General features: G+C 65.8%; 3 protein-coding genes across 8 annotated transcripts; 2 read left to right on the top strand and 1 right to left on the bottom strand.

Annotated features, from left to right (window-relative positions):
• The first annotated feature begins 278 nt into the window (after window positions 1-278).
• On the top strand, window positions 279-4,852 carry ZNF513 (zinc finger protein 513). 5 transcript variants are annotated; one of them, XM_054195805.1, is made up of 4 exons: window positions 279-362; window positions 438-539; window positions 2,911-3,501; window positions 3,695-4,852. In XM_054195805.1, exons 1-4 carry the CDS (start codon window positions 323-325, stop codon window positions 4,444-4,446), a joined length of 1,485 nt encoding a protein of 494 aa, XP_054051780.1. In that variant the 5' UTR covers window positions 279-322; the 3' UTR covers window positions 4,447-4,852. The 5 variants fall into 5 exon arrangements, with proteins under 5 accessions (XP_054051780.1, XP_054051779.1, XP_054051781.1 ...); XM_054195804.1 differs by having other exon boundaries at window positions 2,908-3,501; XM_054195806.1 differs by lacking the exon at window positions 438-539 and having other exon boundaries at window positions 284-362; window positions 2,908-3,501.
• Window positions 4,853-4,963: 111 nt separating this feature from the next.
• SNX17 (sorting nexin 17) lies at window positions 4,964-14,257 on the bottom strand. Its single transcript, XM_054196824.1, has 15 exons — window positions 14,079-14,257; window positions 10,971-11,045; window positions 9,739-9,856; window positions 9,079-9,143; window positions 8,838-8,948; window positions 8,356-8,446; window positions 8,056-8,143; window positions 7,612-7,681; window positions 7,413-7,505; window positions 7,062-7,265; window positions 6,630-6,752; window positions 6,433-6,510; window positions 6,170-6,244; window positions 5,767-5,808; window positions 4,964-5,687 (listed from the first exon to the last, which is right to left on the bottom strand). The coding sequence occupies exons 1-15, from the start codon at window positions 14,136-14,138 to the stop codon at window positions 5,568-5,570; spliced, it is 1,413 nt and encodes a 470-aa protein (XP_054052799.1). The 5' UTR covers window positions 14,139-14,257; the 3' UTR covers window positions 4,964-5,567.
• A 240-nt stretch (window positions 14,258-14,497) lies between these two features.
• Window positions 14,498-22,334, top strand: EIF2B4 (eukaryotic translation initiation factor 2B subunit delta). 2 transcript variants are annotated; one of them, XM_054196848.1, is made up of 13 exons: window positions 14,561-14,644; window positions 14,840-14,883; window positions 14,991-15,129; window positions 15,554-15,763; window positions 15,856-15,938; window positions 16,816-16,907; window positions 17,276-17,390; window positions 17,812-17,888; window positions 18,111-18,213; window positions 19,580-19,707; window positions 21,433-21,613; window positions 21,694-21,874; window positions 22,092-22,334. In XM_054196848.1, the coding sequence occupies exons 1-13, from the start codon at window positions 14,620-14,622 to the stop codon at window positions 22,289-22,291; spliced, it is 1,578 nt and encodes a 525-aa protein (XP_054052823.1). In that variant the 5' UTR covers window positions 14,561-14,619; the 3' UTR covers window positions 22,292-22,334. The 2 variants fall into 2 exon arrangements, with proteins under 2 accessions (XP_054052822.1, XP_054052823.1); XM_054196847.1 differs by lacking the exon at window positions 14,840-14,883 and having other exon boundaries at window positions 14,498-14,644.
• Window positions 22,335-23,541: the final 1,207 nt, after the last annotated feature.

Below are 23,541 nucleotides of genomic sequence, written 5' to 3'. Positions count from 1 at the left end.
AGCCGCCCGCCCCGCCCGGGACCCGCCCCGCCCCGCCTGCCTCTCCCGCGGCAGCCCGGCCCCCTGCCGCATGCCGGGGCCGCCGGCGCGGTGCCGGGAGGGCAGCGGGTGGCGGCGGCAGACCCCGCGCACACTTCCGGGCGCCCGGTCCGCTTCCGGCGGCGCCGCGCCCGCTTCCGGCGCTGGCCCCGCCCCGCGGCGGCCGGAAGCGGAAGTGCCCGGTCGAGGCGGGGCGGCGGCGGCCGCCCCGGGCTGGCGGGGGCGGCTGGCGGGCCGCGGGCGGGCGGGCGGCGGGGCCGGGCCGGGGCCGGGGCCGGCCACGATGCCCCGGCGGAAGCAGAGCCACCCGCAGCCGGTGAAGGGTGAGTGCGCAGCGGGGCCGGGGGGCGGCGGCGGCGGCGGCCCAGCGGTGACCCGCGGCGCTCGGTGTGTTGCAGCGGACGCCGAAGACGGCCCCGAGGAGACGGCGGGAGCGGCGCTGGTGCTGCCCGGCGACCTGCTGCTGGGCCGCGGCCTGGCCTTCGAGAAGGGACCGCCAGGTGCGTGCCGCCGTGCGGGCCCGGCACCGGCGCCCCGCGGGGACGGCCGCCCTGGGCGCACCTGCAGCGGCGACGCGGCCCGGCCCGGCCCCGCCGGTGCCGGCCCCCGCGCTGGGCCCCATCCGGCAGCCGCCCGCCGCGGCAGCGGGCCCGCCCGGTGGCTGCTCTGTCCCCCGGCGCGTTTTCTCGCCCGGGATCGCCCCCCGCGGGGTGAGGCCCCGGCCCCGGGCAGGGCCCCGCGCCGGTGGTCATTGCCCGCCCGGCACCGATCCCTGGCACTGACCCTCCCGTTCGGGCGCTTCAGGCACACCGCACCCTCATGGTTGGTGTGGGGCTGGGGGACACCGGTGCTGGCAGCCCGCCCCACTGCAGCCGCCACCGGGCTCGTCCCCATCTGCACCGCTCTGCCCAGGAGCCCCCAGGTCTCCCAGCCACCGGGACATGGCTTTCTGCCCTCCCGGGGGCCAGGGCCCCGTCCCTGCAGGGTCCTGCCCCACAGCCACCCCTCGGCGTTGTGAGGGTGGGGGGAGCTGGGCCGGGGCTGTCTCTCTGCCAGTCTTTGCTCCCTGCCATTCGCCCACCCCACAGCCATCCCGGCCCTTTGTGTGGCCGGCCAGTGCCTGCCCAGCTGGTGTCACATCAGGCTCCGGGGCAGCCAGAGGAGCAAACCCTGCTCTGGCTCCATTAAGGTGCCTCACAAGGACTGGTGAGAGCATCACTCGCTGCCCTCGATGGTGAGCATTGAATAATGTGGGGATACACTCAGTGGCAAGAGGAGGGGGGCATGGACTGCCCAAGCCCTGTGGCTCTGTCCCCTCGCTGTCCATGAGGGCTGTGCTTTGGTCCCTGTGCTCGGCAGCCACACCGGGTTGTGTTGTGCTGGCAGTTCCCGCGCCACGGCACAGTCCCAGCTGCCTGGCAGATGGGGTTCTGCTCCCAGGACCATGCTTCCCCACAGCCTGTGCCGGGGACAAAGCTCGCTTGGTGGCTCTGGGGGCTGGATGCTGCGAGGGCTGAAAGCCGCTCTCTGCAGCAAACCTTCTGCCATTGGAAATACCTTCCTTCCCACTCTCAGCCACCAGCCCCAGCTGGGGAGTAGGACCAGGCACCTCAGGGACTACTAAGGATGTCAGGAGAGCCATCACAGGCCCCATATTCGTCCTCACCCCGTGGGCCGTGTTGTCCCACACAGCCGTGCTCAGGGGGCAGTGCTGCAGGGATGCTGGGCCTGAGCCGAGGCGGCAGCGGAGTCCCTCAGTGTGGGGCTTGGGGTGGGGTTGAGGGCTCCCCCAGCAATAGCCAGGCCCTCGCAGGATGCCCTGTTCTGGCGTCTGCGCTTCAGGTGGTGCTTGTGAAAAGGGACTGGAGCCTGGGGGGGCCCGCCCTGTCCCGCAGCGTGGGAGCAGCCTCACCCCTGCGCCCACCCGGGGCTCTGGGAGGTGGATGCAGGAGGGTGGGCAGCAGTGAAGGGGACAGCCCAGGTTGTTTCCCGGGGCAGGGGGCAGCTGTTGGGTTGTGGGGGCTCCAGGGCTCCAGGTCAGGCACAGCTTTGGCTGCATGTCACTGCCCTTCCAGCCCCTAGCACCAGCCTGGGGGCACATCTGGGGCGTGGGGCCAGCAGGCCAGCCTGGGGCGGCTGCAGGGCGGTGGTCTCCGCTCTGTCATCCCTTCCTGGGGCACGGGCACTACCCCAGGGGCCGCAGGAGGATAGGTCTGTGCCCAGCCGGGAAGCATAAGTGCCCTCTGAGAGCCTGGCAGCGGCTTCCCCCCACCGCCATGGTGCAGCGGCACTGCGTGGGGATGGGGAAGGTCTTTTTTCCATGTGGTGGAGGGGGTCTAGTGTTGGAGCCCCATGGTCTCGGCTATGGGAGCAGGACCAGCTGCTGTCCCTGGGGCAGCAGCACAGCCGAGGGGGGGCTGGAGCAAGTCTCATGGGCACCCAGCCCCCCTGCCTGAGTCAGGCTGTGCTCAACACCTTCCTGCCACCACTGCTTCCTACCAGCCGGGTCCAGCAGCACCAGTGTGTGCTGGCTGCCCGCTGCACCCCTGTGCCCCCCTCCACCCGCCCTTCCTGGTGCCGGGGGTCTGGCGGTGAGCTGACCGCCCGGCCGCAGGGCAGAGGTGACAGGGTTTCCTGAGGCGCCCAGGACAGGGCGTCAGGGCAGGTTGTGGTCATGAGGCTCCTCGCCCTGCTGTGAGCAGCATGGTGGGCTCCTGCAGGCTGCTGGGTGCTGCCAGGGCGGGTGCAGCTGCCTGGCCCCAGTCCCCTCCTTGGGATGGGCCCTTCTGGGACCGGTGGCACAAGTGGAGGGGCTGTGCCTGGGCCAGCCAGGGGCCTGACACCGTCCCATCCCCACGGTCTTCTCAGCAGACACCCTGGTGGGGAAGATCACCATCCCAGCATATGCGCTGAGTGACGACGACTGCTCCTCTGGGTACCAGCAGCTGAGCGTGGAGAGTGACCCGGAGGAGGGCGGTGAGCCCGGCCCCGCGGCGCTGCCCTGCCGCCAGTGCGGGCTGCAGCTGGCTGCCAGCCTGGGGCAGAGCTGCCTGCAGTGTGCCGGTGCCGAGGGGGGCCGCAGCCAGCGCATCGTGTACTCCTGCCAGCTCTGCCCCTTCGCCTCCCACTACTCCAGCCACCTCAAGCGCCACATGAAGACACACAATGGGGAGAAGCCCTTCGCCTGCCCGCAGTGTGCCTACGCCTCTGCCCAGCTGGTCAACCTGACCCGACACCTGCGCACGCACACGGGGGAGAAGCCCTACCGCTGCACGTGCTGCAGCTTCGCCTGCAGCAGCCTGGGCAACCTCAAACGCCACGAACGAGTCCACAGCCAGGACAAGCCCTTCCAGTGCGCTGCCTGCGACTATCGCTGCAACCAGAGCCGCAACCTGAAGCGGCACATGCTCAGCCACCGCCTGCCCAAAGGCGAGGGGCCGCACCGGCGGGACAAGGACCCAGGTAAAATGGGGGGTGCAGGGGAGAGATGCTGGGGGGGAGCCCCCAGGGGGAAGGGGCAAGGCGCGTGTCCTGCCTGGCGCCATGTGCCACCGGCCTCAGCTGGGGCACCACTGCCCCCGGGGCTCTGGAGGGAGCTGAGCCCTCCCAGCGCTGTGCTCCCACACTCACAGCCCTGCTTGTTTCTGTCCCGCAGAGCCGCTGCTGCCAGAGCTGAGCCTGCACGTGGGCAGCGGCAGCGGCCCCTTCCTGCCCGGCTGCGCTCGGCTGCGGGGTGAGGAGGCGGCCGCGCTGCCCGAGCTGCTCTTCCCCTTCACGTGCCGCATGTGCGGGCTGGTGCTGGACGACGGCTTCGCGCAGGATGAGGGCCTGGCCGAGCAGGTCTGCGGGCGCTGCAGCCTGGCGGTGCTGGGCACCGAGCCGGGCGCCAGCCCCCGCAAGGGCACGGGGGACAAAGGCTTTGCCTGCAGCCTCTGCCCCTTCGTCACCCACTACCCCAACCACTTGGCGCGGCACATGAAGACACACAGCGGGGAGAAGCCGTTTGTCTGCCCGCTCTGCCCCTACGCCTCCGCCCACCTCGACAACCTGAAGCGGCACCAGCGAGTGCACACGGGCGAGAAGCCCTACAAGTGCCAGCTCTGCGACTACGCCTGCGGCAACCTGGCCAACCTCAAGCGTCACGGGCGCATCCACTCGGGCGACAAGCCCTTCCAGTGCAGCCTCTGCAGCTACAGCTGCAACCAGAGCATGAACCTGAAGAGGCACATGCTGCGGCACACAGGCGAGAAGCCCTTCCAGTGCCGGGACTGCCCCTACACCACTGGCCACTGGGACAACTACAAGCGCCACCAGAAGATCCATGGCCACACGGCTGAGAGCTGGGTAAACCCTCGTACTGCCAAAGCCCTCCTGGCCCCTCCAGCCGTGGGCACGGCCCTGCCCTGAGACAGCACTTAGCCCGGCTGCAGGGGTGCCCAGCCCTGGGGCACCCCAGCTGCGGCCCCTGCCCTCCCTGGGGGAGGGATGGGCATCAGACTCCACGGGGGGGGCTCAGGGCTGCCTTATGCAGGGTCCGCCGGGGTCTCCAGCAGCCCTGTCTGGCCTGGGCAGGGTGAAGCCACAACCGGCAGCTCGGGCTCCAGGCTCAGGTCTCTGCCCCAGCAGCAGCGGTGCCCGTGTCCCCAGGCACCCACGGGAGTGGTCCCTCCCTGTTCCTGCCCGCCAGAGCCTTCCTCTGCCGGAGTTTGGGGAAAAGGGGGGAGGGGGGAACGGGACTGGTCCCATGGCTGTTGCCACGCCAGTCAGTGTAATTTATATTGTGTATAAAAGCATTAAACAGTCAGTTTTGTTATCCGCTATTCTCCCTGGGGGCCTTGTCCTGCTTCAGGCGAGGGCAGTGTGGGGCTGGCAAGGTGTGCGGGGAGGGGAGGGACAGCCGCCACCACCCCAACAGACAGCCCGGTACCAATCAGGATCCATTTTAATCATCATTGCAGTATGTAAACATCGGTTACTGTCCATTAATGCTCTGGTCGGTCTGAGCAGCAGGAGATACGTGGTTACAAGCCTAGATTACGTTGGAGTCTATGAGCGGGTTAGAGAGGGGGCTCAGCGCAGAGCCCCCCGGAGACAGTTTACTGCAGCCTGTCTCGGAGCAGGAGCCTAAATGCTAATTTGGCATTACGGAGCCTCACGAGGGCCACTGTGTGCCCCAGTCACTGGGGCAGCCACCCTCCTGGGTGCCCGGACCCCGTCCCTCCTGGCCGGGGAGGGGGCAGCTCTGCCCCCCGTGCTGGGCCAGGCTCCGCGACGCTGCTCCGGGGCTCGGCCTGGGCACACTGCTCGGGTCGGGCTGAGCCCTCTCCCAGCTGGAGCCAGCAGCAGGAGGAGCTCAGCTGCCCCCACCCCGAAGGCAACGGAGGGCTGGGGGTGAGCCCCCCCAGCCCGGGGGAGCAGGGGAAGGTGGATGTAGCAGGTGAGAGGCACGTCGATTGCAACCTGTCTGCAGGTCGTACATTCCTCAGCGAAGGCCCTCGGGCGGGTGCTGTCCTAGGAAGGGGGGGCCACTACAGATCTTCATCGCCAATGCCCTCAAAGGCGTAATTGCCATGGAAGTCGTTAGCGCCCACGTCGTTAGCAGAGCTGGAGTGGCTGATCCCTCGCAGGCTGACAGAGGTGAGCTTGCTCTGTGGAGAGGGGAGACGTTAGGGAGGACCCCCACTCCCCCCGCGGGTGACGGTGACATTGTGCCCACACACAACTCACCGAGAGTTTGGCCATCGGCTCCCGGGAGGCGTCGGGCGAGTCCTGCAGGGACAGCATGGTCAGGCAGCGCTGCGGGACGTGCCACCCCCCCTTCCCACCACCTGCCACCTCCCTACCCTCAGCCACCACCTGCCCTTCTGGGACAAGGCTGGGCCACCATCCCTTCCCTGCCCCAGGAAGCCCGGTCCCGGGAGGGGGTCCAAGGCCCCTTTCTCTTCCCAGGACTGCGGGAGTGGGGCACCGCAGCTCTGCCGCCCTCGGGGCTTGTCCCGGCCCTCCCCGCTGCCAGCCCTGCTGAGGGGATAATGGCACCTCTGGGGGCGGTGGGCTCTGGTACCCGACACACAGCAAAGTCCGTGGCCACGCTTGTCTCCCCCACCAGGGCCGCAGGGTCCCCACTCACCAGCAGCGGGGGCGATTTCACAGCTTGCTGGCTGTCCGAGCGCCGCAGGGCCCCGTTCACCCGCCGGCGAAACATCTGCAGGGGAGGAGCCAAGCTCAGCAGCAGGGTCCCCAGAGGCAGCTCCAGAGATTAGGATGGCCCCTGGGGATCCCCCAGCTGGCCCCGTCCTGAGGAGAGCGAGCAGGGCCCAGCCTAGACCCTGGGGAGTCCCGGGGGCAGGATGGGATCCCCCCCCAGGGACAACAACCACCCCCAACCCTCACCTTGCGGATGCTGCCTCCAGACTTTTTCACCATCAGCTCGTCCACCATGGACTGCAGGCAGATGCTCAGCATGATGGCCTGCAAGGGAGAGGCGTCATGCACCCTGCGGCCACCCCAACACACCACCCCGAGCCCAGACCAGCCCCGTCCCTCACAGCCGCCCCCTCACTCCCATCCTTGTCCACCGCCAGCCCTACCTGCGGACTGGTGATGGTGACCCACTGCAGCCGGTCTTTGCTCATTAGATACTCGAAAGCCAACTCCAGCTTCACCTCGGACTTCCCCGGGCTGCTCCCCGAGGGACCGTTGCTCATCGGCACCTGCAAGGGCATGTGCTGAGGCTGGGATCCTCCAGTGGGAAAGCAGCCAGCTTCCCGGGCCCCTGTGCCCAGCTCCCACTGGCCTTCCACCACCATCGGGTCACCCTCACAGCAGCAGCCCTCTCAAATATCCTCACACCGATGACACCCTCAGCCCCAAAGCGCCCCCCGGGCCAGCTGGGCTAGAAGCAGGCAACAGCCAGCACCTTTCCCAGGGGAGCTGCCAGCGCAGCCCGGCACAGGAGGGTCGCACCGGACCCCACAGAGCCCTCCCTGCTCGCCAGGACCCTGCCGGCAAGTGGCACTCACCGAGGACGTGACGCGCCAGCACCGCATGCGCGTGACCTTGAAGCTGCCTTCCTTGATCTGCTCGCTGGGCAGCCGCACCTGGAAGTTGAGCTCGTTGTTGCCAGCGCTGACGATGACATGGCACCCCTTCTCCGGGAAGTCAGTGACGCAGGGGTCGAACTTGAGATAGCCATAGTACTTCAGGGTCTGCGCCAGGCGGATGAACTGCGGGCAGAGCCGGGGGAGCTCAGCACCAATGGCCACCCTCCGGGGCCAGGAACGGGCACCGAGCTCAGCGCCATGCTCTGGCATGGCAGTGGGGTCAGTCCCCTGCTGGGACTGCCCCAGTCACAGCATTGTGCCCTCCCCTACCTCCTTCTTGGAGACTTTTTCCTGCAGAGACTTTAGCTGCCGGTGCTGTTCCTTGTTGACAAGGATCCATCCATGCTCGATGTCTGACACCGTCTACCAAGAAGCAGAGGCTGGTGAGCAGCTGGGCCCGGAGCCCCGCCAGCTGTAGCTGAGGGGTGCAGTGACCCTCCTCACCCGGCTGGGCCGCTCCAACCCTCACCTGCGCATACAGCAAGTTCAGCCCCACGCGATGCTCCATTACATCGTCATCATAGGAGGAGTCCCAGTAGCTAGAAGGGAACCACAAGGGTCAACCTATTCCCCAGCTCCTAACCACGATGGGGAGAAAAACACTCCCCCACGCTGGGACAAGGCGCTGGGCTGGCTCTCTGGCCAGCTCCCCTTGGTAGCCATCAGCTGCCATGTCCCAACTCTCCCTCTCAAGCAGCTGCCTGAGGCGGGAAGGGCTGGGAAAGCAGAAACAGGGGCCAAGTCCAGCAGCGCAGCCCGGCCCCCGCTGTCATGGAAGCGAAGGTGCCCAGGTGCGTCCCTGGGGGTTGAAGCACCCGCGGGCGGCGATGGCAGGAGGGAAGGGATCCCTGCAGACCCCCAGACACCTCCCCAATGCTCCGGCAGCCGCTGTCCCCCCAGCCCTGCCGCTCACCTCTTGCGCAGGATGATCCTGAACTCAGGGTTGTGTAGGCTGGTGACGGACACGTACGGCAGCTCGAACTCCTGCAGCTTCCGCACAACTGAGGGGAAACGGCAGCTCAGCAGTGGCTCAGGGAAGCAGGAGCCCAGTGGACCCCTGCCAGCCAGGGCACCCCCGGGGAGACCCCGGATCCCCCCACCCCAGGGGTCCAAGCACGCAGCTCTCACTCCTGGCAAGGCACCGCTTTCCCTCTCCCAGGGCAGACGTCCCACCACAGCCCCCATGGGACTGTCCCCAGCGTGCGCCACTCACAGGAGAAAGCTCCATCCTTGGTCTCCCTCACTAGGAAGAGGCTGAAGTAGCCAACCAGGTCATCCGGCAGATCCAGCTTGGAGGCCACAGCCTGGCAGCGAGAGCGGGAGGTCACTTCCCACACAGAGAGGCAGCACTTCTACATCCTCGCCCTTCTACATCCAGTTCTGGGCACTCCCGATGGCAGGAAGGCAGCGCCTCTGCTGCACTGGGGACAGGGCAGGGGGGGCAAGGGGACAAGTGGGGCCCGGGGGATCGCTGCCACCATGAAACAGCTGGGGGCCTCCCCACACCAGTATGGGTGCAGAGAGGGACACGTCAGAACACCCTTCCCGGCTCCACTGCTCTTTGGCCCCCCAAGACGACCCTGCTCTGGGGTAGGGATGCAGCGGGGGGGCAGGGTGAGGGAACCCCTGCGTGCATGGGGAACCACAGAACTGGGCAGGAGGGCCTGGTCCTGCCCAGCACAAGAGCTTTGGCACCTCAAGGACATCCTCCGTCTGGTCCGAGGTGAGGATGGTGACCTTGACCTTCTGGCCGTTGGAGAGCAGCACTTCCAGCACCACCTCCTCTGTGGGTATCTGCTGTGTCTCCTGGAGGGAGAAATGGGACTGGCACCGTGGCCCCCCCACCGCCAGCCATCCTCACACCACCCCGCAGCCCGAGGGCCCGGGTACTCGCCCCACAGTCCACCACCTCCCGTGGCTCCTGCACTCCCCTCACCTGCTGGGCCTTGCGCAGGAAGCTGTTGAAGGTCTCGCTGCCTCCCAGTGTCGGGTCCTGCCGAACTGCGGGGCGGGGGAAGATGAGCGAGGAGCCGGGCGTTACACGGGAAGGAGCAGGGACCCACGGGTGAGGAGCCGGGTGTTACACGGGAAGGAGCAGGGACCCACGGGTGAGGAGCCGGGTGTTACACGGGAAGGAGCAGGGACCCACGGGTGAGGAGCCGGGTGTTACACGGGAAGGAGCAGGGACCCACGGGTGAGGAGCCGGGTGTTACACGGGAAGGAGCAGGGACCCACGGGTGAGGAGCCGGGTGTTACACGGGAAGGGGCATGGACCCACGCCGATGCCCATCCGCCCCGCAGCCCCCCAGTTTGCACCCATCCTAAGCGTGCACAGGGGCACGCTCCCCACAGGCGAGACCCCTGGACAGCACAGGGAAGGGGAAGGGGCAGGGACTGAGAAGCAGCACCGCTTTGCAATGGCTGACATCCAGCAGGCAAGGCCAATTACTACCAGAGCACTACCAATTACTACCACAGCAGTATCAAGATGGGCCAGAGCAAAGGGATCAGCGTGGGGAGGGGGATGCAGGCAGTGCCCCGGGGCGAGGCAGGGGCGGCCGGCCCCCATGCACAGCACAGGGCAGCCCCCGCTTACCAGCCTGCATGTATTTCTCCAGCTGCTCCCGCCGTTGCTCTACCTCTGCCGGGGTGAGTGTGAAGATCTTCTTTGGGGGAAAGGCTGGGACCACGTTGGCGCCATACTCTTTCCTTAGCTGGGGAGAGAGCAGAATGCTGCGGGAGCCTCCAAGGGAGACGGGGGCTGCTCTGACCCCCCGCCCCAGCTGATCTCCAGCGCCCTGGCAAGGGGAGTGGAGAGCTCGCCAGTGTTCCTTATCCTAACGGGTGGCAAGCAGTTTGCAAGAACCCAGGTGGGACATCACAGAGCGGGAGAGCAGGCCTGCACCCGATGCCAAGGAACAAAAAACGAGACCCCGGCCAGCCCCGCAGCAGCACTGGGCGGCACATGCTTGCCCACGGCCACTGCAGCACCTGAGGCTCTGGCTCCGCAGCAGCGTGCGGCGCTTTCACAGAATCACAGAATGGTCGGGGTTGGCAGGGACCTCTGGAGATCATCCCGTCCAACCCCCGGCCAGAGCAGGGTCACCCAGAGCAGGTGGCACAGGAACGCCTCCAGGCGGGGTTGGGATGTCTCCAGAGACGGAGACTCCACCACCTCTCTGGGCAGCTTGTGCCAGTGCTCTGCCACCCTCACGGGAAAGAAGTTCCTCCTCGTGTTGAGATGGAATTTCCCGTGTTCCACTTTGTGCCCGTTGCCCCTTGTCCTGTCCCCGGGCACCACTGAGAAGAGCCTGGCCCCATCCTCTTGCCCCCCGCCCTTTAGCTATTGCTGAGCACTGATGAGATCCCCTCTCAGCCTGCTCTGCTCCAGCTCAACAGCCCCAGGGCTCTCGGCCTTTCCTCAGCACAGAGATGCTCCATCTCTTGATCATCTCGGTAGCCCTTTGCTGTCCCCTCCCCAGCAGTTCCCTGTCCTTCTGGAACCGGGGAGCCCAGAACTGGCCCCAGTGCTCCAGCTGTGGCCTCCCCAGGGCAGAGCAGAGGGGGAGGATGACCTCCCTCCACCTGCTGGCCACGCTCTTTTGAATGCCCCCCCCAGGAGACCATTGGCCGTGTTGGCCACAAGGGCACATTGCTGGCTCATGGGCGACTGGGTGCCCCCCAGGACCCCCGGGTGCCTCTCTGCAGAGCTGCTCTCCAGCGGGTCAGCTTTCCCCCAGCTCCCTGCCTGCCCCGGGCACTGCAGCGCGGCCCCGCGGGAGGGGGGATGTCGGTGGCAGCTCCCGCCGGGGACAGGGGGCTCCCTACCTGCTCGTGCAGCCCCAGGAGCTGGCTGTAGCGTACTCGGCAGTGCAACACCCCGTTCACATGGATGTTGTAGGCCTGCGGGGAGAAATGCCAGTCAGATCCCAGCACCTGCTGGACAGAGGAGCCCTGGGGTCTGCCCGGCTTGGGGCCCACGAGCCACTCCAGGGAGAAGCCCTGCCACAGCCCGGGAAGAGGCGATGCTCCCAAGGACCCCGCCGAGGGGCAGGTGGGGCACCCCCAGCCCTCCCCTCCTGTCAGCAGAGCTCAGCCGTGCTCCGGGAAGCACCGGGACCCACCAGGAACCCTCATGTGCTCTACGACGGGCTGGGCACCGCTGCAGGAGCCAGTTTGCCTCGCAGGCACTGGCCCTAGCCCAGAGGCACCAATCCCGGCAGCGTGTCCCCCACCACCTGGACCCCCCCCAGCGCTGCCCCGGAGCACACAATCCCCCCAGCGCTTCCCTTGTGGCGCCGGGACACCCTGCAGCCCCCAGGGGCATCATCCCCAGCAGCCTGGAGAGGGGCAGGACTGCCCATGGAGGCCAACGGCCAACAAGGAGCCCCAGGAGGTACAGCCACGACCCCCAGCACAGCCAGGACCAGGAGGGGCTGCCATCAGCAGCCAAGGGCTACGCGTTAGCAAGTGGGGACAGGCCAAACACACAGGACTCGTGCAGGTAAGTACAGTAACAGCACTGAAAGGTTTCTGTGTGCTGCTCCTCCAAGGACGTGTCGGTGCAGACCTGTAGCCCAGTGGATATGGGCTCAGGAATCAGAATCATAGAACTGCGCAGGTTGGAAGTGACCTTTCAGATCATCTAGTCCAACCATCAACCTAACACTGACAAAAGCCATCGCTAAACCACACCTCTAAGCACTATGTAAGTGCTTAGAAAGTTCAAGCGCATCCAAGGGATGTGTCTGATGGACACCAGGAAGGAGTAACCCTGCAGCCACCCAGACACGGGGACAGTACGGAGCCACGTGGTGGACATGGGTGTCCCCAAGTCAGCAGGCAAGGACACCCCTCCCTGCAGCAAGGAGAGGCGGCTGCCAGCGGCTGTTCTCCATCCCTCAGGCCCCACGGCACATTCGGAGGAGTGAGCACAGCAACGCGACCCGGGCTGCGCTCAGGCCAGCGGAGAGGGGACCCTGGCGTCCAGCCACGGAGAGCTGCGTGGCCAAAGGCTGTGGTCCTGGGCTGGCTCCGCTGCCTCCCCGGGTGCATGGCCACAGACAGCCCTCACCACAGGGCAGGGGTTTCCTTCCTCATGCGCTGCCTGCCCGCCCTGGGGCCACCACAACATGCCACAGCGCTACTGGGACACTGGCTGCTCCAAAGCGCAAGGGTTGCTGCAGAGAGCCCAGCAGGACGTGCCCCCACGCCATGCCACCCCCCAGCCCACCCTCTCCCCAGGCCTGGGGAAAGGCTGGAACCCCTCTGGGACAGCTCTGCCCCAGCATGCACCAGCCCAGCCAGGGCTCGCCTGCCCCACAGGTTGGGGGGAGCCCCACAAGGACGGGGAGGTGGCTGCTGTGGTGGACCCCACTGCTACGGAAATTACATGTGCTAGAGCTAAATTTCAACTCAGTTTTTCTATAACACCACAGAGCGGGTCCCTGGCTGCTGCCCTGGGTGCCCCCTCTGCCCCATACCCCCAGCCAGGCTCAGCTTCCGGGCAATTCGCTGCAGGCAGCGTCCTCCCAGGGGACAGCACTGTCCCCTCTGTGCCCGAGCAGGTCCTGCCATCCCCAGAACAGCGTTTGAGGGGGCGGCAGGACCACACCACAGGGGCTGGAGATGTGCCTCCAGCTGGTCACGGCAACCCAGGCAGGCACCTCCCATGGCTGTTTCCCTTACTGGAAGCCCCAAGGGTCCTCCTGCCCCCGAAAGCTGGGGCTGCCTGGGGTCAGCGGAGGCACCCATCCAGGCCACTCTGGCCCTGCACGTGCTGGAGCTCACAAGGGCTTCTCACGCCGTCCTCCAGCCCAAAGGCAACAGCCCCGCAGCTCAAGGTCCCCACAGAGGGCCCAGGACACCACGACAGATGCCGGGTGGCCCGGGCAACACCCACAGCTGCCCAGCGCCAGCACAGGGGTCCGCAGTCTCCACAGGATCACCAGCTCTCGCCAAGACCCTGGGCTGCAGACGAGCCCTCCTCTGACACCGGGGACGAAGTCTTCCCCCACCCAAGGAGCCATCACGGCACCTGAGGGCAAAGTGCAGGGGGAGGCACGGGGCTGAACATGCCTTGGCCGTCCGCTCCTCCAGCCCTTGGGTGACCACAGCCGCCTGTGGGTCACCAGGTCCCTTCCCGCAGCTCACGGCTGCCATCGGTGTCCCCAACACACCGCCTCGGGCTGCTGAGAGGGTGGGGGAAGATCCCCCCGAGAGGGACCTCGGCAAAGGGGGCAGGCGAGGGATGCCCATAGCAGCTGGCGCGAAGGAGAGGGCGGCAGGGCCGGAGGGAGCCAAAGGGGCTGCAGAGCCCCGAGCCGGGGTCTGGGGGGAGCGCGGAGGCGGATGCAGCCCCCGCGGACGCGCAGCGGTACCTTGCTGCGGCCCCGACGGCGAGGGGGGTCTGGGTGTCGGGGAGCCCTGGGGCCGGGGCCCCACAGCAGCGTCGCCGGGGACCCGATCCCGGAGGAGCCGCCAAGCCCGGGGGCGTTCACGGCGAATCGAGCAAAACAGGAAGCCGGGACGGACGGATGGACGGGCCAGGATGAGCCGGGGGGGCGCCGGGGACGGGATGGAGCCGCCGCCCGCTGTCCTCCCCCCACCGGACCCGCCGCCCCCCCGTCGCAGGGCAGGGCCCGGGGACCCTCCGAGCGGCGGCTGCACCCCGGGGAACCCCCCCCGGCCCGGCCCCGTCCCTCCCGGGCCCGGGGCGCAGGGGCGGCGCGGCCCGGCGCCCGCCTGGCCCGGGAGCGGGGGTGTCTGGGGATGGCGAGCGGCCGGCCGGGGGCTGCCCGCCTCCCCCGGTCCCGGCTTCGCGCAGGCGGCCGGGGCTGCGGGCCCGCACGGCCCCACCGGGCGGGGACAGCACCCGCCCCGGGACGGCGGACCCGGACCCGGGCCGCGGGACCGCTCCGCCCCGGCCCCGCTCACCACGTAGGCGGCGCCGCCGTCGCCGGCGCGGGTCTCGGTCTCGGGGATGGAGAAGTGCATGGCGGGACCGGGGCCGGGGCCGGGACCGGGACCGGGCCGTGCCGAGTCGCGCGCCCCCGCTACCTGCCGCGCGCCGCCATGTCGGGCCGGGCGCTCCCCGGCACCGCCCCGCGGGGCCCCCGCGATGGCGCGGCCGCCGGAACCGCCCGCCGGGGCCGGACCGCCCCGCCTCGCTCCGCCCCGCACCGGGGGGGAGCCGCACGGCCCCCGGCAGCGGGGACGGGCCGGTGACACCCCTCTCCGAGACCCCCCCGGGGCAGCCCCGCCCCGCCGCGGCCGGTGCCGAGCGCGGGCCCGGAGCGGGACGGGCGGCGGGGGGCGCGCAGGGCCCGAGGCTCCCGGTCGTGCTGGGAGGGAGCGGCCCCCCCACGGCCATGGCGTGGCGTCACCGCGCGTCATGCGGGGGGCGTGACGTCACGGCAGAGCCCTTGGGCCCCGCCCTCCGGCCGGCAGGGGGCGCTGCGGGGCGGCGGCGGGCGCCATGGCGGAGCGGGCGGCGCCGGGCGGTGAGTGAGCGACGGGCCCCGGTGGGACGGGACGGGCCGGGACGGGCCGGGCACCGGTGGGCGGCGGGACCCCCCCGCGGCACCGGCTGGGCCCTGCTCCCGCCCCCTGCTCGGCACCCGCCCGGCCTCCCCACACCAGCCTCCCCCGGGCCCCGCGGCCGGCCCCGGCCCCGCTCACGCTTCCCCTCCTTCCAGGTACCGGCTCCGAAGCAGTCGCGCCGGTGCCGGCGGGACCGCAGGTGAGCGGGGCCAGGGGCCGGCGTGGGGCTGGGGGCCGGGCCGGGGGCCGGTGTGGGGCTGGGGCCGGGCCGGGGGCCGGGGGCTGCCTGACTGTCTGTGCCCGCAGGCCCCGGAGCTCTCCCGGGAGGAGAAGCTGCAGTTGCGGAAGGAGAAGAAGCAGCAAAAGAAGAAGAAGAGGAGCGAGAAGGGGCCGGCGGCCGAGACCCCCGAGCTGGGGACACCATCCAGCCCAGGGCAGCCGCAGGGTGAGGATCTCCTTGCCCCCAAGGCAGCCCCCACGCTGGAGACCCCCGCAGCAGACCTCCCCGGCAGCCCCATGGCGAGACCCCCGGTGGTCTCCCCTGATGGGAACACCCTCGCCTAGAGCGTCCCTGAGCCAGGAGCATCCTCTGGTCAGGGGAGGCCACGGGGGGAACTCTGGAGTGTCCCAGCTCTCTGCACCTCGAGTGCCTGCGGGGGCTGAGATCTAGAGAGGCCGGTCCCCTCCCCACCTGAACATGGGGCTGGCCTGGGGGTCCCCATGCTGGCTGTGTGGGGGTGGCGATGACGGAGAATGTGAAGCTGCCCCTCCGAAGGCAGAGCCTGGCACAGAGGAGAGTCTCCCTGCCACGGGCTGTATCTCCTGGTGATGGAGCCTGGGCTCAGACTTCTCCCTTCCGTCTCCTGCAGTGGCCGCTCACCCCACGTCCCCCCCCGCCTTGGCCGATGGCCCCAGCGATGGCGAAAAGCCCGCAGGGGGCAAGAGCAAAGCTGAGCTGCGAGCCGAGCGCCGGGCCAAGCAGGAGGCGGAGCGGGCCCAGAAGCAGGCTAAGAAAGCAGAGCTGAGCCAGGCAGCCACGGCGGCCAAGCCCAGGCTGACCCCCACCGAGCCCCAATCCGGTAAAGCTGTTGTCACCAGGGGGTGGGGGAGCGGGGAGGGGGCTGTGGCGGGGCGGCACCACCTCTCACCCCCCTCTCCGCCATCCTCACAGTGGTGAAGCGGCTGCCAGAGCATGTGCAGGTGGATGACCCTGCTGCCCAGAGGAAACTGGCCAAGAAGCTGGAGCGGCAGCAGGTAGGAGGACGGCTGGGTAACGGGCTGTGTGCTCTAGGGCAGCTGTGCTGTGGCGGGGTCGGGCTGTGCATGTGGTGGGACCAGGGCCAGCTCTCCGGGGGGCCACGAGCGAGCGCTGTGTGTGACTGGTGGTGCTGGAGCGAGCAGGGCTGTATGGCGGCTTTGGGTAAGCCATCATCCACATGTGGTCGACAGCAGCTGAATATGAGCCAGCAGTGTGCACAGGTGGCCAAGGAGGCCACCAGCATCCTGGCCTGTGTCAGCACTAGTGTGGCCAGCAGGAGTGGGGCAGTGACCGTCCCCCTGGACTGGGCACTGGGGAGGCCCCACCTCGAGGGCTGTGTCCAGGTTTGGGCCCCTCACGCCAAGAAAGACCTTGAGGGGCCGGAGCGTGTCCAGAGAAGGGCAACGGAGCTGGTGAGGGGTCTGGAGCACAAGTCTGGTGAGGAGCGGCTGAGGGAGCTGGGGGTGTTCAGCCTGGAGAAGAGGGGGCTGAGGGGAGACCTTCTCGCTCTCTACAGCTCCCCGAAAGGAGGGGGTAGCCAGGGGGGTCGGGCTCTTCTCCCAAGGAACAGGCCATGGCACAAGAGGAAACGGCCTCAAGCTGCAGCAGGGGAGGTTTAGGATGGATATTGGGAACAATTTCCTCCTGGAAAGGGTTGTGAAGCATTGGAAGAGGCTGCCCAGGGCAGTGGTGGAGTCGCCATCCCTGGAGGGATTGAAAAGCCGGGCAGACGTGGTGCTGAGGGCCATGGGGTAGTGGTGGCCTTGGCAGTGCTGGGTCTATGGTTGGACTCGATGATCTGAAAGGTCCCTTCCAACCTGGGCAATTCTGTGGTTCTGTGATTCCATGATCACCAGCACTGTTTGGCTACAGGTACCTCTGAGGCAGGACTATGGCACCAAGGTCAACCTGTTCTCCCACTTGCACCAGTACAGCCGGAAGAAGCCACTGACGCAGCAGATGAGGTATGTGGCGTCCCAGCCCAGGCCCCTGGCCATCATTTGGCTCTGTTTCGGCTGGCCCAGCTGCAAAATGGCCCTAGTGAAGGGGTGTCCTGGTCCTGTGCATGGGACAGGCATGATGGGATGGAGGGGGACCCCTTTGGTCACTTTGAGGAGCGGCGGCAGGGGCAGACAGACGTCCTGCCTGTGGGGTGAGGAGAGCTGCCCTCAGGCGATGCAGGGCCACAGGAGAAGGGGCTGTAGGGTCGGGACTGACAGCTCCCTTCTTGGGCCATCTCTCAGGTTGTTTGGCTGGCGGCCTGGTGGTGGGTTTGTTGTTCCTGGGCTCTAGAGGGTCAGCGCTCACAGCGCTCTCATGTTTGTCCCCACAGCATCCCCTCCACGGTAATTCACCCGGCTGTGGTGCGCCTGGGCCTCCAGTACTCCCAGGGCATCATCAATGGCTCCAATGCCCGCTGCATCGCCCTGCTGGAAGTCTTCAAACAGGTATGCGAGCAGCTACCCCTGCCCACCGGGCAGTGAGGGCACCAGACACAGGCCTCCCTTCCTCTCCATTGACTGCTGGGGCTGTAGCTGTGCTCAGTCGTCTTCAGCCTCTTCCCTCTGACCATGCCCAGGGCTGAGCCCTGCTGGTATCCTCTTCTGGCACTGATGCAGTAGATTTGAGTTCCTGGAGCACCCCGTTGCCCCGCTGTGAAAGTGTGTCAAGCTTAGCGATATGGTTTAGTCGTGGTTTTTGTCAGTGTTAGGTTGGACTAGATGATCTGAAAGGTCCCTTCCAACCTAGGCAATTCTATGATTTTATGGTTCTAAGCTGTGTGGTACGCACTCGTGCCTGGTCTGCAGCCTCCTGGGCAAGGGCGGTCGCGTGCAGTGCCTGAGCTCATGCTCTCTTCTCTTGTCTCAGCTGATCCGGGATTACTCCACTCCCCCCAACGAGGAGCTGTCGCGGGACCTGGTGGCCAAGCTGAAGCCGCACATCAGGTGAGGTCTCCCAGTGCCAGAGCGGAGGGAACCGAAGCTCTGCTGAGTGTGGTCCATCGGTCACCTCACCGGGTTGGTGCCCACCAAAACTTGGGCTGACTTTGCTGGGGCTCTGGGTTCTTGGGGCTCTCCCTGCCCACGACCCCCAGGCCAGCTGCACCCTCCCTCTTCCCCTCCGTGCCCTCCAGCCTGCTCGGAGCTAAGCCCATTTCCTCTCTGCAGCTTCCTGAACCAGTGCCGGCCCCTCTCAGCCAGCATGGGCAATGCCATTAAGTTCCTCAAGAAGGAGATTTCGTGCCTGCCTGACACCCTGCGAGAGGAGGAGGTGAGTGGCCTCAGGCCAGCAGCAGGCTCCAGGGTGGAGGGACAGCCCTGGCGCAGGGACAGGGCGAGGTGATGGGATGCAGACTGGGAGCAGTGCTGCAGAGGAGCTAGAAGACTTGGCCATCAGTGTCGCCTCCCACCCAAAGGGGCTGGGCGGCTCCGCAGCAAACACTGGGCTGTTGGTGTCGCTGGGCTGGGAGGACTGGAGCTCGTCAGAAGCTCCAAATTAGAGCTCCAAACATGAAATGGGAGAAACTGCAGCAGCCGCATGTGGTCTCAATGAACGCAGCACAGGCCCGGCCAACAACCAGCGTTGCACCTGCATCGAGAAGGGACTCTGGGGCAGCTGGAGGGCTTGTGGGCTGGTCTGGCTGGTGCTGTGCGCTGCAGGAAGGCCACAGCAGCTGGACGCCGTGAGCTGCCCTTGCCCAGCAGGACTGTGTGTGAGAGCTTTGACAGATGAAGAAGAATGTGTTTTTTCAGTGCTCAGCTACGTCCGATGAAAAAGCTCAACAGGATCCCATTGCTGTGGAGCAGGGGCAGGGTGGTAGTGCAGGTCAGGAGGACCCTGTTGGAACGGGTCCAGCGGAGGGCCACGAAGATGATCAGAGGGCTGGAGCCCCTCTGCTGGGAGGACAGGCTGAGAGAGCTGGGGGGGTTCAGCCTGGAGAAGAGAAGGCTCCGCGGAGACCTTCCAGCCCCTGCCAGTCCCTCAAGGGGCTCCAGGAAAGCTGGGGAGGGACTCTGGAGCAGGGAGGGGAGCCATGGGACAAGGGGGGACAGTTTTACACTGGAAGAGGGGAGATTTGGATGAGATATTGGGAAGAAATTCTTTGGTGTGAGGGGGGTGAGCCCCTGGCCCAGGTTGCCCAGAGAAGCTGTGGCTGCCCCATCCCTGGAGGGGTTCAAGGCCAGGTTGGCCGGGGCTTGGAGCAATCTGGGCTGGTGGGAGGTGTCCCTGCCCAGGGCAGGGGGTGCCACTGTGGGGGCTTTGAGGTCCCTTCCCACCCAAACCATTCCGTGATTCTGTGACCCCTGGGGCTGCGTGGCCAGTGGGCTGAGAGGAGTTGGGCTGGAGGGTCTGAGCAGTAAAATCTCCATGGGATGACCAGAGCAACTGCCCCAGGACATGCAGGGGAGACAATGGGCAGAGCTGGGCAGGTCTGATGGCAGCTCGAACGCGTGGTGAGGCACCGTGGTCTGCTGGGAAGCTTGTGCAGGGGCAGGAGTGACCACGTGTGTCCTGCGGAGTCCCTGGGGAAGGTGCCATACAGAAAACAGCAGGGCAGGGCTCGCCGCTCGCAGGGGAGACAGCAAGGGACAGCAGAGCGTGGGCCACGCTGTATGTGATGGCACTGTCTCCCCAGGCGAAGGAGAAGCTGCAGGACACTATCGACAAATATCTGCGGGAGAAGATTGTTTTGGCAGCTGAAGCCATTTCGAGGTCGGCCTTTGAGAAGATAAATGACAACGATGTGATCCTGGTGTACGGATGGTAAGAGGAGAGCCGGGGCAGCCAGGCCAGTGGGTGGAAGAAGGCAACAGAGCAGCTGAGTGGACACGGGAAGGTCTTGAAAAAGCAGTTTTTCAAGGGTGGGAAAGCCAGCGTTGCCCAAGGGGGAGGGAGGGGTTGCAGCTTTGCGTCCAGCAACCAGAAATAAAACAAGCAGGGAGGGGACAGTCAGGGGCTGCCGGCCAGAACTCGGCTGTGGTGGAGAGATGGTAAATGGAGGCACAGGGGGGACGTTTGTGACCAGCGGGGCAGGACTGTGGGTGTATGAGGGTATCAAGACAGAGCCGGGCATAACCCTGGGGTCAGCACTTGCTGACTGGCCGTGGATGTATTGTCAGTGCTTTAGAAGAAGCAGAGAGCTCGTTAGGACTCTCGTCCTGTCCTGGCAGACGGACGGACAGATGAGCTGGCGTCACGAGGTGGTGATGGGGCGCTTTCTGCCGGGCAGCTGCCGAGGGGAATGCGAAACCCTCTGTGGAGCGCGGTGCTGGCAGGCCTGGCTGCGTCCCCGCAGCGCCGCTGCCCAGGGCTGTGTCCTGACAATGGTGTTTCCGATTTCTCCACACGCTCTCCAGATGCTGGAAGCGCTGGAGCCCACGGACTCATTAGTGGAACAAAGAGGAGAGTCTGGTCAAGTAGCCTTATGGCAGCCTATACTGCGGCATTAGCGCCTCACGCTCCGTTTGTGAATGCCCGAGTTTGCAGTGCCTGCCGTTTTGGCTAACCCGGACTGCCAGACCTGCCGGCCTGTACCGTTACAGTGGTGGGCAACACCTTGACTGGGCCAAGAAATGTCTGACAGAGGTGTAAAACCATTGCCATCAGAGAAGCCTGTACCAAAGGCTCGTCCATGAGACTTTGCTGTTCCCATTCAGGGCTCAGCACTGTCCCCTGCTTGCCTGTGTCCAGAGTTAAGTGTTTCAAGAAACCCAGATTCACCGCTTCTTCAATACAGGGCATTTACAGAGCAGCCGTGGCTGTTTACTGGCATTTTAAACAAGCTGCAGCGAAGTCAAATCTCAGGAAGCAAAAATAGGGAAGCTCGTTCTTCCTTCGAGGGTCTGTGGCAGAAAGCAGAGGTGGGGAAGGGAGGCAGAGACCGCTGTGGCGAAAGAGCCCGGGTGTCATGTGGGTCCTGGGCGGTCGGCGGAGGAAGGGGCAGGGGGCCAGCGTGGGTCTGGAGCGTTATGAGGGGGAAACTCGGAGAGGGTTTTGGGGGGGATCCCTCGCTGTGGTCGCAGAGGGGTCAGGGTCAATGCTGCTCGCAGGGAGGGCTGAGACATCTCTTTTCCCAGGGGTGATCCTCTGAGTGAAGATGGGGAGAGGGAGCAAGCGTAGCAGGAGGGGGTCTGGAAGGGGCAGCGCTGGTAACAGCGAGGGTGGATCTCATCTCTGCCCAGACTTGTCTCCAGGCAGCACTACTAGCCCATCAGAGTCTCGGTGGGAGCCCAACTCCCGCCCTGGGTAAGAGACATTGCTCTGTTTGGGCTGGATGTGCCCAGGGACCTGCTGTGGCAGCCAGCCCCTGCCATCGGGCGCCTGTCCAGGCTGTCCCTGGGGTGAGACCCCATGCTAACGCGCAGGAAACCTCCTGCCCGGACGGCACCTGATGAGTCCCACACCACACCAGGAAGGTTTCCTGGCACTGGGCTGCATTTCTGGGTGATGCTGGCGGGACGGGGCAGCCTCCTAACCCGTGTCCAACAGCTCTTCCCTGGTGAACCGCACGCTGTGCGACGCCCACGTGAAGAAGGGCCGGGCTTTCCGTGTGATCGTGGTGGACAGCCGGCCGCGGCTGGAGGGCCGGGAGACGCTGCGCCGGCTGGTGCGAAAGGGCATTCACTGCACCTACGTGATGATCAACGCCATTTCCTACGTGCTGCCTGAGGTGAGGAGCAGAGCGGGGCTGCGCTGGGGGGGGCTGCGTCGTGGAAAAGGTGCCAACAGATCCCTGCGCTTCCCTGACAGGTGTCCAAAGTACTGCTGGGAGCCCACGCACTCCTGGCCAACGGCTCCGTCATGTCCCGGGTGGGGACATCCCAGATAGCCCTGGTCTCCAAGGCCTACAACGTGCCCGTGCTGGTGTGCTGTGAGACCTACAAGTTTTGTGAGCGAGTGCAGACAGACTCTTTCGTCTCCAACGAGCTGGGTAAGGCTTCTGTCCCCTTCCTGCCACCTGGGACCCGCTCTCTCTGCCTGCTGGTGGCCAGGATGGACTGATCTGCCCTGCCATTCCCCTTCCTGGCCGAGGGGCCACCACTCGGAGGAAGGGTGGCCTGGCAAGCAGCGGTCCTGCGTGCTCCTGGGGCAGGATGGAGAGCTGCCATCCCTCCCCCTGATCCTGCCTGCTGCTGCTCCCTCCACAGATGATCCCGATGACCTGATCGTGCTGCGGAAGGGCCAAGCCCAGCTGGGTGGCTGGGCAGAGAACAAGTCCTTGCGCCTCCTCAACCTGGTCTATGATGTGACGCCGCCTGACCTGGTGGATCTGGTCATCACGGACTTGGGCATGATCCCCTGCACCTCGGTGCCTGTCGTCCTGCGTGTCAAGAACGTGGATCAGTAGGAGAGCCAGCTGCACGGACCCTAATAAACCAGGCCCCACAGTACACCTTGTCTGCCTTCTGTGAGGTGGCAGGAGCCCGGGTGGCCCAGGTGCCCATACTGAGGAAGTATGGGCTTCATGAGGTGACAGTGAGGTGGATCGAGAGCTGGCTGAGTGACAGAACTCAGAGGGTTGTGATCAGTGGCACAGAGTCCAGTTGGAGGCCTGTAACCAGTGGTGTCCCTCAGGGGTCAATACTTGGTCCAATTTTGTTCAATATATTCATTAATGACCTAGATGAGGGGACAGAGTGTATCCTCAGCAAGTTTGCTGATGATACCAAGCTGGGAGGGGTGGCCGACACTCCAGAGGGCCGTGCTGCCATCCAGCGTGACCTGGACAGGCTGGAGAGCTGGGCAGAGAAGAACCTAATGAGGTTCAACAAAAGCAAGTGTAGGGTCCTGCACCTGGGAAGGAAGAATGCCAAACACCAGTATATGTTAGGGGCGGACATGCTGGGAAGCAGCTCTGAGGAGAAGGACCTGGGGGTCCTGGTAGACAGCAAATTATCCATGAGCCAGCAGTGTGCCCTTGTCGCCAAGAAGGCCAATGGCATCCTGGGCTGCATAGGGAAGACTGTGGCCAGTAGGTCGAGGGAGGTCATTCTCCCCCTCTACTCTGCACTGGTGAGGCCACAACTGGAGTACTGTGTCCAGTTCTGGGCTCCCCAGTTCAAGAGGGACAGGGAACTACTGGAGCGAGTCCAGCGTAGGGCAACCAAGATGACTATGGGACTGGAGCACCTCCCTTATGAGGAAAGGCTGAAAGAGCTGGGACTCTTTAGCCTGGAGAAGAGAAGGTTGAGGGGGGACCTGATTAATGTTTACAAGTACCTAAAGGGTGGGTTTAAGGAGGACGGAGCCAGGCTCTTTTCAATGGTTCCCAGCGACAGGACAAGGGGCAATGGGCACAAGCTAGAACATTGGAAGTTCCGTTCAAATACACGGAAAAACTTCTTTACAGTGAGGGTGACAGAGCACTGGAACAGGCTGCCCAGGGAGGGTGTGGAGTCCCCTTCTCTGGAGATTTTCAAGACCCGCCTGGATGCAGCCCTGAGGGATGTGCTCTGGGCAATCCTGCTCTAGCAGGGGAGTTGGACTAGATGATCTCTAGAGGTCCCTTCCAACTCTGAAGATTCCGTGATTCCGTGTTACCACAGGCCCAACTCTGCGCTGTCCTTGGGCACACTGGCACTTGTGCCCACTCCGCCT

Source organism: Rissa tridactyla, chromosome 3 (genome assembly GCF_028500815.1).
Source record: "Rissa tridactyla isolate bRisTri1 chromosome 3, bRisTri1.patW.cur.20221130, whole genome shotgun sequence".
Lineage (NCBI taxonomy): Eukaryota > Metazoa > Chordata > Aves > Charadriiformes > Laridae > Rissa > Rissa tridactyla.
The sequence above is the reverse complement of the archived record's forward strand: the minus strand, read 5'-3'. Positions and strand labels throughout refer to the sequence as shown.

Bases quoted from the DNA above. Each gene is read 5' to 3' on its own strand.
- SNX17 (XM_054196824.1), bottom strand. From the start codon at position 14,138: ATGCACTTCTCCATCCCCGAGACCGAGACCCGCGCCGGCGACGGCGGC. The intron at 6,245-6,432 runs GTGAGGGTTGGG...CCTCCCCTGCAG, and splicing joins CTGGAGGCAGCATCCGCAAG to ATGTTTCGCCGGCGGGTGAA. The intron at 5,809-6,169 runs GTGAGTGGGGAC...CTGTCCCTGCAG, and splicing joins TGAAATCGCCCCCGCTGCTG to GACTCGCCCGACGCCTCCCG.
- EIF2B4 (XM_054196847.1), top strand. From the start codon at position 14,513: ATGGCGTGGCGTCACCGCGCGTCATGCGGGGGGCGTGACGTCACGGCA. The intron at 14,645-14,990 runs GTGAGTGAGCGA...CTGTGCCCGCAG, and splicing joins GGAGCGGGCGGCGCCGGGCG to GCCCCGGAGCTCTCCCGGGA. The intron at 18,214-19,579 runs GTGAGTGGCCTC...CTGTCTCCCCAG, and splicing joins ACACCCTGCGAGAGGAGGAG to GCGAAGGAGAAGCTGCAGGA.
- ZNF513 (XM_054195803.1), top strand. From the start codon at position 323: ATGCCCCGGCGGAAGCAGAGCCACCCGCAGCCGGTGAAGGGTGAGTGC. The intron at 540-2,907 runs GTGCGTGCCGCC...CGGTCTTCTCAG, and splicing joins CTTCGAGAAGGGACCGCCAG to CAGACACCCTGGTGGGGAAG. The intron at 3,502-3,694 runs GTAAAATGGGGG...TCTGTCCCGCAG, and splicing joins CCGGCGGGACAAGGACCCAG to AGCCGCTGCTGCCAGAGCTG.